This window comes from Coffea arabica, chromosome 6e (assembly GCF_036785885.1).
Source record: "Coffea arabica cultivar ET-39 chromosome 6e, Coffea Arabica ET-39 HiFi, whole genome shotgun sequence".
Taxonomy (NCBI): Eukaryota; Viridiplantae; Streptophyta; class Magnoliopsida; order Gentianales; family Rubiaceae; genus Coffea; species Coffea arabica.
In genome coordinates this window covers 4,044,312-4,063,045 of record NC_092321.1, presented here as the reverse complement: position 1 = coordinate 4,063,045, position 18,734 = coordinate 4,044,312, and the positions used below count along the sequence as shown (strand labels likewise).

Genomic DNA, 18,734 nt, shown 5'->3' with positions numbered 1-18,734 from the left:
AAATCCAATCGGGAAACCCAAAGAATATGGTCGGCTCACGGTAATTCCTGCCAGTGTTACTCACACACACAATTTATACTTTTACCCGAATATCCATTCTACACACTGACATACTTGACCCGAGTGGTGCGATTCTACACACTTTGGTGGGATCTATACATCCCCTGCCTAAAATTTAATCACAGCCAGACACACTCCAAACATTTCTCTGATGGTAAATTTTGGACTTCGAATCGTCCATTATATTTGGTGTCGATTGTTCTGGGCCGATGTCCATGACAATCAACATCAATTCAGACAAGTTAGTGCATATACGTTCACTTACTCATCATAGTTCAACAACACTGAAATCACCTGGGATCGATCCTCACGCTTGTCACAGCAAGTAGCTTGTGGAACTGCGATACTTGTGAATTGGCTCTTTCTTAACAGGAGAGCACGAAGAAAAGCTCAGATGAGGTGAAGTACTCATTTCTGGTTTCTGTTATAAAACCGGAAGCTTATTCCATCGAAAACCAATGAAAGCGAAGAAAATAAGTAGCCAATGCACAAAACAAAATTCACATAACAGAAAGAACACACGTATCCATGCCTTGCATATGCCAGAAAATAATATACTGGGTCAGAGCATTCTGTGTGTATACAAATCACAGGTCCATGGCTGCGATGTCTCCAAGAAAATGCACAATTGTCTTTCTAGTATCAAAAGAAAAGCATAAAATCTGGTACTGACAATTGGAGGTAACGATATATGACACCTAGTAGTAGGATTGACCATCATCGGAAATTTTTCACAAAGTATATCAAGGGAATCTTCAACTAGCTAGTACGAGACTTAAAGCAAACATGGCCATCCAGATCCTAGCTCCAATGTAAATCCTGAATAAGTGCCATGTCTAGTAATCTTGCGAAATAATAAAAATACAAACAGAAGGTCCACTGCCCAACAAACTAAGAAGTGATAATAGGGCCTTATATCTTCCATCTTGTGAAGTATCCACAAGTAGAAGTTCACAGTATGAAGAAAATCAGAATACACAACTGAGTAGGCTTTGAATAATGTTTGCAAAAACTTGATACATTACTTTAGGGTCATTAAAGGCATCATCGAAATAAATAGATGAGAAGGGGATTGGGACAATAAAGTCCAACATAATCCATCACATTAACATAAAGAGGATGTAAGCCTCGTGCAGAATGTGAAGTTTGACTTTGGAATGGACATGCAGCTGATGAATTCATAAATGCTGCTGCTGGCAGATTCCAGAACCAAGCTCAAGTTTGCAAGAAAATATGGTGAAAAGAAAGCATAAAGGACAACTCAACCAAATGGAAAAAGAAACTGACAACAAACATCTTCCTTTTTTTTTATTCCTTTTCCTTGAGAACCAAAAATTTAAATAAGAAAACCAAGGAGGTAGCTTTTGAACAAGCTCAACACTTACAGGAATACAAGGGTTTAGCCTTGAATATACTTTTGCATGAGGCGAACAAGGAACATACTCCACTTGCTGGTTTTCATGCACCAGGATCATTACATCACCAAAGTTTACCTCAAAAACCTACTGGACCTTTGCCTGAAAAAGAAAGGCCAAAATTTTAATATTGCATCACAGAAAAGCCACAAACCAACAACGCAGCAAGTGAAAGATGATCCGCAGAGCACAGGAAAATAAAATTATTAAACAAACAAATGACAGAAATATAGAGCAACAATCACAAACAGGGATAAGTATCCAGTAATTAACTTGACAGTTTGGGTTTTAATGGTCTAATAGTGTGTGTGTTTCGTGAGTACATTATCTGCATCCAATATTAGCAATCAAAGGGAGTTATTCATTGAGATGTGAGAATGATCAATTTCCTTAACATCGTTCTGCCTGTGCAATTTTGTGATGCACATTGAAAAAAGCTCCCCTCCCCGTGACTTTTTTATTTTGCCCCCCCCCCCGGTCATATGTTCTCCAAGCAGATATATGGAGGTAAAATCTTCTAATATCTAGAATGTACTCATCAGCACGGACTATCACAGTGGGGGGCCAAAAGGGAGCCCTGGCACTGCCAACTGGAAATTAAGAAGCCCAAAGAAATTTTGGAAGAGATCCTACTCATACTTTTGGCCCCTCCAGAAACAGATAGTATTAGCTTGTGCTTTAAAGAAAAACCTAGAACCATACATAAAAAAAATACAATACATTGCATATGGCCCTTTCCTAAGGTAAAGCATAAGCCAGAAATTCACCCCAAGTTCATATATTTCTGAAACATGCAAATGCAAGGTAATCAGGTCCATGACACGAAAAGATCATATGGACAACTTGGATTGTAAAATGAAACATGAGAGATAAAAGGCCAAAATTCAAGCCACGACATAGTAAACTCAATCCCAATCAACAAAAGACACTGAAATATGATTATTTAAATGTCAAAAAGAAGGCCAAAGCCCCAACTGATAAAAAGAAAGAGATGTTATCTTTTCACAAATCCAACTAAAAAAGAGGAAAGATCTTGACCATTTAAGGTATATCAGAGTGATTAATGAGCTCTCACAAATAGGAATACATTGTAAAATGAATTGGGAAACAGGAGAGAACATGGCATGTCTGACTAATTAACCTTTATTGTTATCCCGCACCCCAAAAAAAAACGTTGTCATCCTGCCCTAACTTAAAAAGAACTTTAACATCTCTGGTTTTCCGCATATTTTTTCCATTTCATTCTAAATCCTCGGAGATAATCCAATCTAGAAGTATATTCAAATGATCAACAAATACCACAACATATACCTCTACAGAATAGAAGGATCTTTCTTAAATAAACTTACTACTTGATGTTCGTGGCACAATCCAAATCAAGAGAACTTTTTGCTAAGCAGTTTGCATGGACTATCGTGTCCTGAGATGCTCCCTCATTTGTAATTCCAGTGACATTGGCATAGCTAGCTCCTTTGAACATCCATTGGTCTCTTTCCTCGCTGTAAAAATCTTCAAAAAGCTCACCACACAACACACATAAACATTGGCTTTCATCAGCAGGAACCATCTGCTCATTACATTCTGATCTCTTGCTGGGACCTTCCAAAACCCCTGCTGATTCATTATTAGACACAATACCAGCATTACCTGCTATCCACTCAACTGATTTCAAATACCATTCTCTTGATTCCTTATTCAAATTGTTCTTATCTTTGTCTCGCAAAGCATGCCACTCCAAGTGTCTGTTGAGTTGCTCCTCAATTTTGAGCCGAAGACCACATATGCTACACTTAAACAAAAGATCCTCGAGAAGTTCACTGATCACAGCTGGATGGAATTCCCTAAGCACATCTGCCTTAAATTGAAAACCAATAAGATTTTTCATTTCAGCTGCAGTGGACTCGGGCAACACGTCCTTGGCTTTTGACGTAAGCTCAGAAATAGGCAGCTCCTGTTTGGTAGATGAGGAACAAAGTGGTAAGGAAATTGGAGATGAACTTGTGCTTGCAATTTCAAGACTCTGGTTCTGAGATCGACCAGGTGCATCTGGCATAAGAGAAGTTACTGACTCGGTCTTTGATGCAGATATCAATCCCTTCTCAACAAGTGAACTCAAAAGACTAGAAACTGGAGCAGAGACAGCATTAGCTGCATTCAAGGGCTGTGCCAAGGCACTACCGACGATAGAGGAAGGAAGTGTCTCAGGAGGCACTGGTAGTTGGCCACCATTTCTCTGGGGTAAAATTGAGGATTTTGACGTGTTTTCATTCGATGACTGACTCAAAACAGAAGCAGGTGAAATCCTGGGCCCCACCATTGTAGAGTGGGTTGAAGGATGACTAGTTAGAGTAGGCTGCTTGCTTGCCTCAGTTGCTGCAACTCCAGCATCCTGAGAACTTAGAGAAGGTACGCTTCCACTAACAAGATTACCACCAAGTATTCCGCTTTTCATAACAGCTGCCAACAAACTACTAGTGCTTGATTGTGTAGCCACCGCATTGGTATCTTTGGAAAATGGATTTTTTGACACTGAGGAGAGATCTAAACCTGAAATTTCGGGCAATGATGATGTCGATGTTTGACGAATAGATTCAGACAATAGAGAATGAGGAGATGCTACAGAAGACAAAGCACAAATACTTGGTGGCTGCTGTCTCTCCAAATTAGCAAGATGGGCATTCCGGGATGGCAATGGCTGAGAATTGGCCCCAAGATTAAGGTGTCCTGGATATTGAGAAGCTCTACACTCTGCAGGAGGCAAGGCTGGTTTTTGGTCACGCTCAGCTAAATTGTGAGCTACTTGATTGGCTCCACGTACTAAAAAGGAAGGTGAAGAAGGCCGCTGATGCATGGGGGACTGTGCAGAGGGTGATGCAGCTCCCAGAGTCTGTCGTGGTTGTCCTATGGATCCCATGGGCCCCAATGTTGCACTTGAGAAACTATAGCCTGGTGTTCCGCCACCACCAGGCCCTATTTTCGAATGGAAAAGAGGCCTACCTACAGTACTAGCAGCAGTTGCCAACCCACTGAGAGATGTTGGATAGCTTCCAGAATTATTCATGATTCTGGAAGAAGGCAAATGACTAGTCCCTTCTGACAGGACCGGGTCCTGGGACCATGATGTTGCTATTCGATGTCCAATAGCAGCTTGGCCTTTCTGTTCAGTGGATAGAGAATCAGCTGAAGCTTCACTCTGCGAGAACAAGTAAAACATTTTCAACAATAATCAGTCTCCCATAACGCTCAAAAAATTTAGAACTGAAAGTTGATGTCTTCCTCAATTCTCCTATTGCCAGGACTCCTTATTTCAAAAATAACAAAGAAAGAACTTTTTTTATAAAATTTGCCTGCCATGCCTATAAGTTATGGACATCTGGAACATGTTGTCCATCAGTTCCATAGATTTCATTTTGTCATACTGTTGTAAGAGCATTCTTGACTACAACATCATTCAGTGTTTGAATGCATAACAATCTTTCCAAGAAGTGATAATCTCAGAAGTCCCCAATCCAACATCAGACTTAATTATTACTGCCGTTTACTGGAAGCACTAATCTTGAGTTTCATTATTTACACAAGAAGAAATAGCTTTAGGTGTAACAAACCACAATAAAATCAGTATCTTTAGGATGGAAAAAAATATTTACTATGCAAATGTTAGTAAATCACCAAGTTAATATGCTACATAAGACAAGAAGACCGTCATACAGACCGCCATACAGAAAAGGCAGGGATCCAGGAAAAACTTCAGCATAAAACAGATCTCTGTGGATGTCTCTCTGTGCTAAAGTAATTAGCATGGAACATGGACTAGTACAATGACTATCCATCTTATCCAAATTATATTCAGTTTCAACTTCGAGGTGGTGTTGAACGTAAGGTATGTTGATTGAATACTGAATTTCTGTTACAAGTAGCTTATTTATTGCATTATCGTCAAATACCAAAAATGACAAAAATAACAAGCCAATACCAAAGATAAGGTGACAAAATGAAATATCAGATTCCATTACTGAAAAGCTTGGATAACTGCTTAGTACTCACAGTTCTTTCAGAATCATCAGGTGTCCAACGATCTCTTCCAGAGCTATTGATTGCACTTTGATCAGTGGCTCTTGAGTTAATATCATCCCACATGTACTCCTCTTCCTCAGAGTTCTTCCAGCTCTTAGTCATCCCACTGGTGCTTTTACTGGGAAAGATCGGTCTGGGTTGCATATTTGCAGAACTTACAGACCTCAGAGCTGGATACCTTGGAAACCCATGCTTAACATCAAAACCATTCCCTTGGTCAGCCGGCATGACACCTCCAGATTCAAACCATGTCTTATCAAATACCTGCTCTTTGAACTTTTCACCTGCTCCTCCAATTGCAATGCCCGATCGCTTCAACATCAAAGAATCATATTCAGAGTCATCAAATGGGGCATCACTCAGTTGTTCTCTTTGAGGATGCTGAATATTCTGCACATTCAGATGAACATAATATCATATATCAAAAATCTGTAAAGCACAAAACTCAAAAATAATGAATCTGATATGCACCTTAAGAGTAGGATCAACCCATGGTCTTCCAGAGCCAACACCCGGAGTTCTTTCAAGTCTTTCCTCAGATGAGTTTAACAGGTTTCCACTAATATCACTGGCAGAACCTTTGGCCTTCACCACAAGGCACCATCAAAATAAAATCTCAATAAGGATTCAAAAAATTATGTTCCCAAACGAGCACACTGAGTAGGATGAGAATTTTCTTTTTTCAAATAAACAAGCTAATTGCCAACACATCTACATAAATGCAAAAAAGCAAAACATTTGCATAGGTCCACGTCAAAAAAAAATTAAAAAAAAAGGTCTCCACATGCAGCATTCAGATATACACCAAGAGTAACAATCGAAGCGGTATAGCATTGGCCTAGTTAAGCAAAAAATAACAAAAAACTGTGAGGATATTAGGTTTATATGATGCACAAAGCATTGAATGATATACACTGCAGTGATATTACAATGCACATGATCCTACCAGCTTGCCACCAATACCAACTAGGAACCACAAAAGTCAACCAATTGTCCCCAAAAAAATTGTAACTTGGAAACTAAAAGGCATGTTTATCCACTTTTACTTAATTAATCACTTTCTCCTCTAAAGCAAAGTTTATGAAAATCAAAATATCATTCCAGTGTGACCTTTTTATAAAATATATTGGGGGATGGGCGGTAAAGGGAAGGTTCTGCTTTCATATATTTTACTTTTTCAAGTGATTTTATAATTTTTTAAAATTTTCCTCTCATGAGTTTTGGTGTCAGACACTTCCTTGCCTGACACATCAAGGGATGGCCTAGACAAAAACTGCTTGATATGCATGGTTAGGGAAATAACACAAGTCAAAATCTGGGTTTTCAGAAAAAGCATTTATTGCCCACTTCCATCTGTGGAAAGATCGTTCAATCACAACAAACATTGAGCGATGATGAACGGATTAAAGAGATTGCCCCATTTTCACAACAATCACAAAAATATTAAAAAGAGAGATACTCTGAACAGGCCAACATCTGTTGGATGCTTTGACTTATAATCATCAATTGTACATACACCCAAAGAGTGTCAAGCACATAGTCTAGACTGAAAAGTCCAACTCAAAAGTAGTCCCTTACCCTAGTAGACAGATCAAGACGCTGTCTTGCCTCCAAATACTTGGGGTTCACATGGATGCTATGTGCAGGGCGAGCAGCAGGAGCATCAGGCCTAGATGATGTTCCTAAAGAAGAACCATTAGTAGCAGGTACAAATCCAAGATCCTTCTCAATCATCTGAAGTGTTGGAGAAGGAAATACTCCTTTCCAAGTGCCAAAAAGATGCCTCATGCCAGGATGTATTGAAGGATCAACCTGTCTATATGCCTTGCAGAAAACCTATAAATGCACCATGAAAGTATTACTAGTACCCAAGAAAAAATATCACATATACATAAAACAGTTTGAAGAATATGATAATTTGACAGAGGCTACTTTCCTAAACCATATATGAAACCAGAATGGCAAGAAATTACTCTAAATTCTCACACTGATCAGCTATGTCATATTATTGAAATGCAAATGAATGTTTTACACTTGCGGAGACAAGTAAATCTCATGTTAAAACAAATTGCTTATGTATGTGAAATGTCCAGAAGACAGTGACATGGTGACAAGATTTTAGACGTATTAGAATCTGACCTCAGGTAACCTGGAAGCAAAGTATTTGATGTAATCCCTTCCAATATTCTTCACAATACTGTCTAAAAGATAAAGAGATGGGAGCTTTTGCTCACGAGGAACCTGTAAATAATTCCAATCATCAGTAAACTAACTCATAGGGAACTTCCCTAAACATGCATACAAGATAGCACATTTAGCAACAGGTAAATATCTTGTGACCACAAACAAGAAACCTGGATATATTATGAAAGTAAGCCAATTGATATCAAAGTTCAAAATCACTGGGAATAGTCACTATTCGTTGAACTGATTTGGATTACCAATATCCCAGAAGAGAAACAGCTAGAACAAAATTAGCATAGAGTAAGGAATTAGAAAAAGACAATCAGGTACATGTTCTTTTTGCTAAGGTTACACTCCAATCCATTACATTGAGATCTGCACCAAACTCCTGAATCTTATTTTACCCTATCCTTGTATGATACAAATTGGAGTCGATAAGCAAAAGTTGCCGTCAAAAAACTGATCAACTGTGGATTTGAAAATCAAGATATTCCAGATAGCCTAGGATGAGATCTGACAACAACACTTGAATACCTCGAAGAACTTGAAAAATTCTCAGCTGATAAAATGCAAGTGAAAACACCCAACATTGACATAAAATTGACAGGTCTTCCCAAAATAGGAGCTTATTTTTGCAACAACCAACTCAAAATATGATGCTGGCAGATATAAGTTGTTAAGGTAAAAGGATGATATCATCAAATATTCTTGTCTTCCTCACTTTCAGGGTAAGGGATATGACATCACACTTCTGCAGAAAAGATAAGACGAATCCAGCTCAAGATAAATCCATTTGCACCACCATCGAAAGCTGGAAATCACAAGCAAAATCAACTGCCTAAACTTTGAATACCGCAAGAAGAAGAAAAAAGAAATTACAAACCTTCACATCTATAGCAAAAATGAAAATGAAATAGAAACCAGAGAGTCGGTTTAGATCAACTCTGTTAGATCAATGAAAACCATCCACAAATCAAATCGTCAAAGATAACCTTGAAGTTGCAGTACTGAAAACCATAGATATGTGGAATTGCACAATTGGAAGCTCACATAGAAGTAACGTGGTTAGCACAGTAGGTATTGATCATCAAGGTCATGGATGTTACATAGCGACCATTGTGGAGATTGGTCCTGAATAATTATTACATCTGAAGGTCACTATGAAATAAGTTTTTACTCATTATTCAACAATATGCCCCAGAATAATCAATTCCAACCATATCCATAAGGTGCAAGTTCTGAGCTGATGATTTACCATTGAAAATTCCTTTTTGTATATACGCAATGAATGGCTCGAATGCTATTAAAAAACACAGAATGCCACAAAACAGTTCCCTTGCAACTGCGACAATTCCATTATGCACCACTCCTTGTTACAATTTTTCTCCTTTTGAATTCACCAAAAGCACGGAAAACAAAGACTACTATAATAACCTACACTATTTGTTTAATAATAGAATCTTCATTCCTTTATCCGAATTCCCTATACAATTCAAGCAACTGTAAATACATGGTACTAATCATGTTATGCTAATTATAAATTTGGGATCACCTCGAGGATATTGGCGCAGACAGTAGCCGCTATGGCCTTGGCAGCATGGAGATTTTCCCCAGCAATAATAGTCAAGTTGGTAATAATCGGCTTGGAATTGAAAGTCAGTTCAGATAAGGCCGTCTTGTACTGATTCACAAGCTCCAGAATCTGTTGTTGCTGCTGCAAGTGCTGTTGTGGATAAGGTCCCCGCACCGAGTCACTGCTCTCGGAATCAGCGCCGCCCCTATCGCTCACCCGAAATCTGGAACCAGCAGCAACGGAGGTCGAATTTGCAGACGGCAGCGCGGGGCGCTGCTGCTGAATGAAGGAGCTGTTGGAGCGGCCATTGGAGGTGCGATCCAGCGGGATTGGGTCCTGGGTAAGCCTACGCTTCTTCAACCCTAGGTCTCGAGATCTATCAAACGGTCTACCTGAACTCTCCATATCCATTACAATTCAAAAAACAAATACAGAAAAATACAAAAGCAATAAACCTGACTATCTCGTCATTTACATAGTTCAAATACAAAGCTAAAGTCACCCCCCAAAGAAATTGAGAGTACAACAAAATTCCTACTACAGATTTTAAAAAAAATAATAATTATGAGCCCTAAGCAAATAAATCTTCGGGATGCAGATGGAGAGGAGAAAGTGAAAATTGACGATTCGGTCACTCGGGGTCCTTGGCTTTGGCTTGTTCGAGCCTGAAAAAGGTGCAAGTAGGTGCAGGAGGAAAGGGGGCTGAGGTGCGAGGAGAGGGAGAGAGAGAGAGAGAGGGAGAGAGATAGGTTTCTTGATTGATTGAATTGGGGGCGGGGATTAAAATTTTGGGGAGGGGTCAGCGGCTGGGGACTGGGCTGCGGCCCTTTTTAATAGGGAGTGGGGAGCAGGGGTAGCAAGAGCTAAGAAGCGGTGCAGCTGGTCTAAACTCTAAAATGAGAAGTGTATACACAAATGACAAATCCCTGGGGTCGGAAGGGAAAGTTACGTCGCAGGATGGAAGCAGGAAGACGAGACGTTCGCGGGGACGGATCATGGATCAGGCCGTAGAGGCTTCTTTGATTGGGTTGCTAACTCTGACAATACAACAGGCTTGTCTTGACGATCCAACGCGAGCTTAAATGGGCCTTATTTGCATTGCTTTTTTTTTCAAAAAAATTTTCCATTTCCGTGAACACATTTTTTAATTATCTATTTATCTCATATACATTCAAATTATGAAAATATATTTTTTTATAAAAATTTCAGAAAATAACCAGAGCAGTACCAAACCATCAACCTAAATCATATGCTTTCTATTCTTTTCTACCCCCTCAAAAGGCTCCCAACCCCAAAAAAAAATAATAATTTGTCTTTTCTATCACTTTTCCTTTCTTTTCTGTTAAATCACAACTCCCAAACTAACTACAAAGGTTATAATGAATTATGGGCAACTAGAAGACTGTATAAGAAGAAATGCAGAATAATATACTCAAGAATGCCTGTACTAAATGTTATAGTTGGATTGGTGTAAATTTTTCGAGGTTCCTTCTGTTTTGAAATCTAGAGATTTGTCCATCATCTCAGTGTGTAGAAATCATTCAGTTGTTTTTTGCTCTTTTGCAGTTCTTCGTGTCCCATAATTATCATGGTTTTTTTTTTTATAGAAATTTCAGACCTTTGGCTATAAATTTGTCAAGATTTTAGAATTAAATGAATAATTTGTTTTTAGTTAATTAAATTTCATATTTATTGCTTATGGACCCTCTTCTCATTAGTTGTTCAACTTGACAAATTTCCTTGTATGACATTTTTGTTTGTTACCGATGTGTGATTATTTGATTCCACTTTGGCTAATGCCTCTAATGTTTGTGCTTGATATATGAAGAGGTGATTTTCGGATAGTTGAACCGAGTCAACTTGAAGGGGTGACTTCTGACCGAAAATATCGAGTCAAAGGAATCTACCTGTCAAGTTTACAATGTACGAGGCTATTTCCCTCGGTATACTCCGACGATCAAATCAGTTCGAGTATTCAATTACAAACTAAGAATGGTTTAAGAATATCAAATGTGTATTTGTGAGTGTGTACCTTTCCTATGGATGGAAGGGTATTTATAGCACACAAGATGGTGGGAAGAATAATGAATTCCACTTCCCATGGACCTAACACTGACTGGGATAGTGTCGGTCTTAATAGACAGGACATAACAATGATCATATCACTCTGTCATGTCAACACCATATCAATCCATCATGTAGGAGTCAGCTTTCCAATGGGATGTCAGGTGCTAAAGAGCAGAGATAGGTGGTCGAGTCGATGTGAGGTCATCATTGGAAGACTGACCTCAGCTGCACATGTGAGGTAACGAGCCGAGGTGGCGTAAGCCCTGAGAAGGTCTCCTCGACCCATCACTGAGCAGAGAAGGGCCGAGATAACCGCCCTCAATATCAATTTAGCTTGGATTGCTGTTTCACGGTTTCAATAGGTAAGAAGTTTGAGGAGAGAAATAAAACCAGACAAGAAAAATGAGCTCGTGTTGGCAAGTACAGTTGAACACTACTTTTCTCCTGAAAAATTATCACCTCTCACATCATATATCTACTTAGAAATTTAGAATAGAAGCACACACACAATAAATACCTAAGAATATGCAAAATTGTTGACTAACAATAATAGTATAATGTATTGTTAAAAAAAAACTATAGTAAAATGTATAACTAATTTAGTATTATTGTCATATCATTTCCATAGTACAGAAGCATTGTGCTTAGTATGACGTAGTTAAAATTATTTTCATCACCCAACAATTCCATCGTACATCCCAATTATAACAACTTAAAAAATGACTGGGCAACTTCACGCAAAGCGTGAGGCTGCAATTAACTAGTTTGTCTTAAAGCCAAGGGCTGAAGTGAAAAAAAAAAAGATAGAGTATTACATGCTCGTGAAATCTCATGAAGGAATTTGAAATATTTTACAAGAATCTACTCATAAAATGGTTATGATTATATTACATAAAATTACAATTCAAACACCACATTCTTCTGCTTATGATTATATTATGTGTACCACACGAAATGCTCTTTTATGAAATGCATGTCTACCGTACAAATGAACAGTTCATGTCTCATACTCCATGAACGCAGTAATTTGCTCATCAACTGATTTTAAATTTGTCTTGTTTGAGAACCCGGTCATTCTCAAGCGTGTAACGGGCGAAACATGGCATTGACTACCTGCCGGGAGTTCAAGTGCACGTGCGATTGAAGGTCTACCGGTCAAACTGAGATTCGAGTCCTTCGTTGTAACAGGTGCTCGCAACCGCTGGGAAATGCAGTCTCTCAAGCTTCAACCAAATTTTAGAAGCATCCAATCTATATTAGTATATGGTAGTGTGTGACTGCGTGTGTTGCCTACTCAGGTCACTGCAAAATCTCCCAATCCCATTGGCCAATGGCCCCACACACGCGATATCATCATCTTCTTCGACAGTTCGACCCAACAGTAGAGTAAAATCTCCAGCTGTCCAAAACAAGCAAAACCGCACTCCCAAGCCCCACCAATCAAAATTCCCACCTGCATCAAAATATCTTCTCCAGTTCGACCCCACATCCGCCGTCCATAACCAGCACCTGCTATAAATATAAACCAGATGTATATATACAACAAAAAAAATTTAAAATAAAATGACCCACAAAAAATCAGTCCCAGAAAGAAAGCACGGTAGGAGCAGCAGAAGCATCAGGTTGGCATTTATTATGGTGGGTTATTCCCTGGCCACTCATTGCCTTCCCTGCTACGTTATAAGACTAACGTCTTCCTGCCTTTTGGCTGAAGTCAGAACTGCTATTTTACCACCGTGTCTTGGAACAGGGGATGGGACGGCTGAGGGCACTCTCCACCGCCTCAAGGTACTACTGTTACTGTCACTTTACTGATATTTTTTGCACCTCCATGCCATGTCGGCCAGTACCTATATATACTCAGCCTACATTACTCTGTCCTCTTTCACTGAAAACCCCCACCAAAATCTTCCCCGCTCGTTCCGAAACAACTCCAGCAAAAACTCAAATCTTTTTTTTTTTTTTCCTTTTTGGTAGCTCAGTGTATAATGAACCCACACGATCGAGATGAGAATTCAGTCTTTCCTTCATCAAATTCGCCTTCCTCTTCCCCCCCTGAGAACCAGTCTTCTGAAGTTGTCCCGCTCTCGATGGTCTCTCCTTTCGTAGACTTGGAATCTCGCCAGCATCTTCAAGAAATTGTACCAGGTATCTTAAGCGGAGGAACTATTACGACCGAGGCTGCCCGGAGTTTTCCTGGGATGCCTCAGCCTATGGAGTGTCTGCAGGGGACTCCAGTACCGCCATTTCTCTCCAAGACCTTTGATCTTGTGGATGACCCCGCTTTGGACTCCATAATCTCGTGGGGAGCCAGTGGACAGAGCTTCGTTGTGTGGGACCCCGTGGAGTTTGCCAGGAGAATATTGCCCAGGAACTTCAAGCACAATAATTTTTCCAGCTTTGTTCGCCAACTAAATACTTATGTATGTATTTTTGCTTCTTAATATGCACGCCCGAGCTCTGTCTCTCTCGTACAAAATTCCTCTTTTTTTTTTGTTCTCGTTGGTGACTATTTTAGATGTAATTTTATTGCTTTGTAATTTTTTTTTTTGACAACCCTTGTAGCTGTTGTAAATTCTGTTTGTAGATGTTGCTGTTGAGGATTTTTGTAACAGTTGTCTAAGAATCTTGTTGAGATTCGAGGCGGTTTGTACAGAAACTCATATAGGAAATGAAATTTAATTTAAATTACTTCTCTTTCATTTTACGCGTAGCAGTGCAATTTTGCTTGTACTTTTTTTTTTCTTTTCTTTTTTGAGGTCTTCATATGCCTCGAAGTTCTTGAAATTGTAACTTACCTAATTAAGGAGATTTAGGAGATTTTGACCTCAATTGTATGATGTCTGGTGCACCATTCATGCTCCTCGCATCAACTTGTAGACACTGCTGTAATGATGCACCTTACCTCCTTGAAATAAGATGATTGGCAGGTTCATCTATTTCGCAGGTCAGAACTTAACATTCCTCTGTAACATGCTCAGTTAAACCACCTGACTTGTGGAAGTATACGTATTTTATGATATAGGATTAATCTTTTATACACTGATAGTGTATACATTATCAGCGTTGAATGAATGATAACTATGCAAAATTTGAATTTGAAATTTAATTTTTGCACATGTGTCGTGGATCCAACGGTGATAGTGTATGCACTGTCAGTGTATATAAGATTTACTCTATGATATATGATGATCTCCTGATCTTACAGATGCACTGATGATTAGTATGTAGTGCAGCAGTTTGTGAAGCAGTGAGATTGTACGGTTTGCTTTTGGCTTGTGTAGCAATTCCATATGTTATAAGATGAAATGTTATTCCCGTTTGGAGATCCTTGTATCGATGTGCCTTTTTAATTTGAAGCCATTTTTGTCAATTTTGATAGGGGTTTCGCAAGATTGATGCTGACAAATGGGAGTTTGCAAGTGAGAGTTTCTTAAGAGGGAAAAGGCATCTGCTGAAGAACATTCAGAGGCGCAAATCGCCTCACTCCCATCAACTTGGTGGCTCCTCTGGATCAACTGGTGAAGCAGGCAAAATTGTATTGGAAGGGGAGGTAGAAAAATTAAGGAAAGAAAGGAGCTTAATGATGCAAGAAGTCTTTGAATTGCAGGAACAGCAGCTTGGAACAATCCAGCATGTGGAGGCAGTTAATGAAAAACTCCAGGCAGCAGAGCGTAGGCAGAAGTTGATGGTCTCATTTATGGCTAAGCTATTTCAAAATCCAGATATCTTGGATCGCCTGAAGCAAATAAAGGAGCAAAAACAAATTACTTCTTCAAGAACAATGAGAAAGTTTCTGAAACATCAGCCACATGAACCAGGTAAAGCTGAATCATTTCTGGAACGGCAGATTGTGAAGTATAGAACCAATTTTCGTGATCTGGCCACACCATCTGCTGCCCCTGAATTCGATCCAGGTGCAGTAGAACAACTTCCCGAATTTACTTTACAAGGTAAGGGAGAAAATATTGGGTTGGAGTCTGATAGTATACCATTTCAAATAGGTAATATTGCAGCAGATGAAATGGCTCTGACGTCTGAATTTCTGACAATCTCAGAACCAAGTGGAGGGGGATTTTCTAGTCAGGGAACCGAAGATACACTGCTCAAGTGGAAAACTGTAGTTCCACCAGAGGTGATTCCTGAGTATTTTGTTACTTCTCCTGATGACTCGGCAAAGGAGAAGAACTTCCCTGAATACTCATCACTGGATATCGAAAGTATGCTCAAAGAACAGGGACCATGGAGCATGGATTTTGAAGCTGGTGCTGGTGTTTCTTCTTCCAGCAATGAGATATGGGGTAATGCTGTGAACTATGAGATTCCAGAGCTAATGGTTAGCAGTGGATTGTCAGATATCTGGAATTTAGGTTCTCTACCAGCAGCCGGAAGTTCAGGTGCTGAGAAGTGGCCAGATGATGAATTTCCTTTCTCAAAGCTTGACGATCAAGTCGGCCAGCATAAAGATGAAAGTTCTAACTTCTAAGAAACTAGATCCATAGGTTTCTTTAACGGCCTCTTGGGCCGACTTATAGTTGATTCTCGGAAATTCAATATTGGACAATTTATTACATATTTGTTTGATTGACTATCATGGAGAACTTTTTTTTCTTAACTGCTCCATCAATTTTTTTTTTTAAAACTTTTAACAGCTGATTTTGTAGAATTCATTTCCGCATTCGATTGAATGTGCACGTCTAGATAGTATGATGATATGCTCAACCATCCTTTCCTGCTAATAAATACTTGCAAGCTTGTGATTTTGCAGGTTCACAGCAGTACAAGACAGGTCGCAGTGTAGCAGCCACTTTTTGAGGGTTTGTTGGAATGTCTTCTGCTGCTTTGTCAAGCACTGGGAGGTAAGATACCTTCATGAGAAGCAATTTGTTCTCCTAATTTGGTTCAATGTTGTTTTATCTTGTGTTGAGGATGTGCTCGATCACGCTGACAGTTGAATGCGGATGCTATTTCTTCTGTTCTTGCACTCGGTTAGTGTTTGTCCGTGGATTATACACTCGCTCAGTTTTACTTCGAGGAGGCCATGTACAAATTTGCTTTTTGCCCTGAGTTCTGTGGCAAATACACCAAGATGCTCATTCATTCTGCAGTTACACTTCCGTCTCGGAGAAGAACTGTGTAAAGTGTTTATTAAAATCCTAACATCCCTCTTCATTTGTCTATTTTCTTGAATTTTTTGTTTTTGGAATGTGGCTTTGCTGGGGGCATACCATGCCTGAAAGTGCAGTTGCGAGAGGGAAAGAAAAGCAAATCCTTTTTGTATGTTGAGTAGCTTTGCTTCGTTGGAAGGAGTTGATTCGGGCAACCTTTTTCGTTCTTCTTCTTTGGGTGTGTGTCCGCCTGTGCGTGGAAGAAATATTACCTTCTGAATGAAGTAAAATTATTGCGAAGTAAAAGACATCTAGGAATTAACATCAGAATCAACTCAGAACTTCATTCTAGTTTTAAGTTCCCATTCCCAGAATCCATACGTTGGCAATAGCCAGTCTATGTCCGGTGAATCCATAAGCTTTCCAAAATGAGAACCGAACAACATACGTAGCTGCATCCAATAAACTCTTCTAAAACGATAACGTTCAGTTCAGCAACTCAAATATGACACCGTATCTAGTTACAGAGATATAACCAGTGTAAATACAGTGACTTCACAAGCCTGGCAATGAGAAAGAACAAGATATCTACATGCATCTGGTATCGTCCTTCAGAACCAAATGTTCATTTCAGCAACTCAAACTGTGACTCCATTTTTTCACATATGTCATACAAGGTTCAGCTGCCCCTTGGCATCTTGCAATTTCCGTGTTCTGCAATTTATAGTGAACCAAATGTGAATAAAAATATACCATCTCATTCTTCAATGTTTTTAATAGGAATTCAGAACCGTTGCCACAAATCAGGAAGGGCAAAAGATAAACAATAAAGAACCAACCACCAAGAAGATTACAACAAAAGTGGCTCCAGATGCAGTACTAGCCTCACACGTGAAGGCAGCTACTTTGTGCATACAACACCAGAAAATACACAGCAAAACCAAGTTCTATATCAATATAAAGGGAAACTTTTACTGACCAGTGCGTCAACATTGAAAAACTTTAGAAAGCTTCTTCAAAGAGAGAGACCAGCAAACAGCATTTCCAATTCCTCCTCCTGCGATGTGGTTCTCTGCAAAGAGAAAGATACCCAGAACAGGGTCATTGTATTTTGCGCAAATGGAAATCGTGCATATGACATGGGGACTAAAAGCAAACTCAGACGGCCTACAGGACAAAATTAGTGGTTTATCAGAAAAGATAAGAATCGAAGATTAAAATTGCCATCAGCTTGAGATTATAGCTACAGCATACATATGCAGATCAGAAATAAAACAAACTTGATACTACTTTGAAAAAAATTCGAGGGAAAAAAAAACAGTCATATATAAATTTCAACAATGTTAAACCATGGCTATGGGCAATTCAAGCTAAAAAATTAGCTTGACGAACTGAATAAAATAAAATTGACATCCTAAAATAGTTGGTAACCCCTGTATTTGCTGGACAAGTATTAAACAGGGGTCCTTCTTTTCCACACCAAAACACTATTCAACATATAGTTCTTTAGTATGGAATAAACAAGGTTACCAGCAGTCCTGATAACCAACAATTGAAAAGTTCAAATATTAGGGAAAAAAAAAAGGAAAAGGAAAAGAAAATCATAAGGAGCTTAGAAGGTGAGGGACTCTTGAGTTCACCTGCATAGATAACAGGTGAAGGATTTTATTCAAGACACGCAAGCGATGAATGGCGTAAGTGCTGTTTGGCGGAAGTTTGTTCATCCTCGAAATCTCTTCATCAACGGCTGCTTTCTTTTCTTCCAAACCCTTGCGGTTCCAGGCTGCTTTTCTACCAACCACCTGGTTGCCACTCTCTTTTGGCGGCTGATCGACCCCGCCATTCGTGCCCTTCAATAATCCCTCAGAAGGATCCATTTTTGCAGCAGCGCTTCATAAGCGGGAGACAAAACGAGATAATTTCGTCCTGAAAAAAGCTAGTTCACCAAAGAGATTTCTTTGTGTTATGTCAGATTTTTCATTACTTAAAACAAAATCAATAAATAAAATTAGAGGAGAAGGAGAAAATCTATACTTTGATTTTGCTAGCTATTACTTATTAGTCGAGGACAGTGCAGACGAGGGAACCGGGGACCGAGCATGGACAATTGGAGGGAAAGACGGCCCAGGTAGCCAAGGCTTCCATCGAACCTGAGCCCAAATTTTCGCAGCACGCAATAGTACGAACGAGAGTATAAATAAACAGATACATATTTACCATGTTACGCATTTCTTTTTTCGTATTTGGATTTCA

The 18,734-nt window shown here is 39.3% G+C and overlaps 3 protein-coding genes across 8 annotated transcripts; 1 reads left to right on the top strand and 2 right to left on the bottom strand.

Annotated features, from left to right (window-relative positions):
* Positions 1-1,132: 1,132 nt before the first annotated feature.
* On the bottom strand, positions 1,133-10,245 carry LOC113695906 (polyadenylation and cleavage factor homolog 4). Of its 2 annotated transcripts, XM_027215106.2 has the most exons (8): positions 9,286-10,245; positions 7,689-7,790; positions 7,128-7,385; positions 6,021-6,134; positions 5,520-5,939; positions 4,116-4,668; positions 2,825-4,022; positions 1,133-1,577 (listed from the first exon to the last, which is right to left on the bottom strand). In XM_027215106.2, coding segments are annotated over exons 1-8 (3,078 nt in total). In that variant the 5' UTR covers positions 9,718-10,245; the 3' UTR covers positions 1,133-1,576. The 2 variants fall into 2 exon arrangements, with proteins under 2 accessions (XP_027070907.1, XP_027070906.1); XM_027215105.2 differs by having other exon boundaries at positions 2,825-4,668.
* Positions 10,246-12,611: 2,366 nt separating this feature from the next.
* LOC113694729 (heat stress transcription factor A-3) lies at positions 12,612-16,612 on the top strand. Of its 5 annotated transcripts, none has more exons than XM_072054569.1 (4): positions 12,615-13,161; positions 13,356-13,796; positions 14,756-15,290; positions 15,378-16,612. In XM_072054569.1, the coding sequence occupies exons 1-4, from the start codon at positions 12,937-12,939 to the stop codon at positions 15,857-15,859; spliced, it is 1,683 nt and encodes a 560-aa protein (XP_071910670.1). In that variant the 5' UTR covers positions 12,615-12,936; the 3' UTR covers positions 15,860-16,612. The 5 variants fall into 5 exon arrangements, with proteins under 5 accessions (XP_071910669.1, XP_071910670.1, XP_071910671.1 ...); XM_072054570.1 differs by having other exon boundaries at positions 12,617-13,161; positions 14,756-15,194; XM_027213584.2 differs by having other exon boundaries at positions 12,618-13,161; positions 14,756-15,326; positions 15,432-16,612.
* A 187-nt stretch (positions 16,613-16,799) lies between these two features.
* On the bottom strand, positions 16,800-18,670 carry LOC113694730 (uncharacterized). Its single transcript, XM_072054572.1, has 4 exons — positions 18,516-18,670; positions 18,122-18,417; positions 17,461-17,553; positions 16,800-17,195 (listed from the first exon to the last, which is right to left on the bottom strand). The coding sequence occupies exons 2-3, from the start codon at positions 18,356-18,358 to the stop codon at positions 17,497-17,499; spliced, it is 294 nt and encodes a 97-aa protein (XP_071910673.1). The 5' UTR covers positions 18,359-18,417; positions 18,516-18,670; the 3' UTR covers positions 16,800-17,195; positions 17,461-17,496.
* Between the last annotated feature and the right edge of the window lie 64 nt (positions 18,671-18,734).

Excerpts from the sequence above, each read along its gene's own strand:
- LOC113695906 (XM_027215105.2), bottom strand. The coding sequence starts at position 9,717 with ATGGATATGGAGAGTTCAGGTAGACCGTTTGATAGATCTCGAGACCTA. Across the intron at positions 7,386-7,688 it reads TTGCTTCCAGGTTACCTGAG|GTTTTCTGCAAGGCATATAG; the intron begins GTCAGATTCTAA and ends GTGCATTTATAG. Across the intron at positions 5,940-6,020 it reads GGGTTGATCCTACTCTTAAG|AATATTCAGCATCCTCAAAG; the intron begins GTGCATATCAGA and ends CTGAATGTGCAG.
- LOC113694729 (XM_072054568.1), top strand. The coding sequence starts at position 12,937 with ATGACCCACAAAAAATCAGTCCCAGAAAGAAAGCACGGTAGGAGCAGC. Across the intron at positions 13,162-13,355 it reads GCACTCTCCACCGCCTCAAG|TGTATAATGAACCCACACGA; the intron begins GTACTACTGTTA and ends TTGGTAGCTCAG. Across the intron at positions 13,797-14,755 it reads TTCGCCAACTAAATACTTAT|GGGTTTCGCAAGATTGATGC; the intron begins GTATGTATTTTT and ends CAATTTTGATAG.
- LOC113694730 (XM_072054572.1), bottom strand. The coding sequence starts at position 18,358 with ATGGATCCTTCTGAGGGATTATTGAAGGGCACGAATGGCGGGGTCGAT. Across the intron at positions 17,554-18,121 it reads TTCACCTGTTATCTATGCAG|AGAACCACATCGCAGGAGGA; the intron begins GTGAACTCAAGA and ends TTCTCTTTGCAG.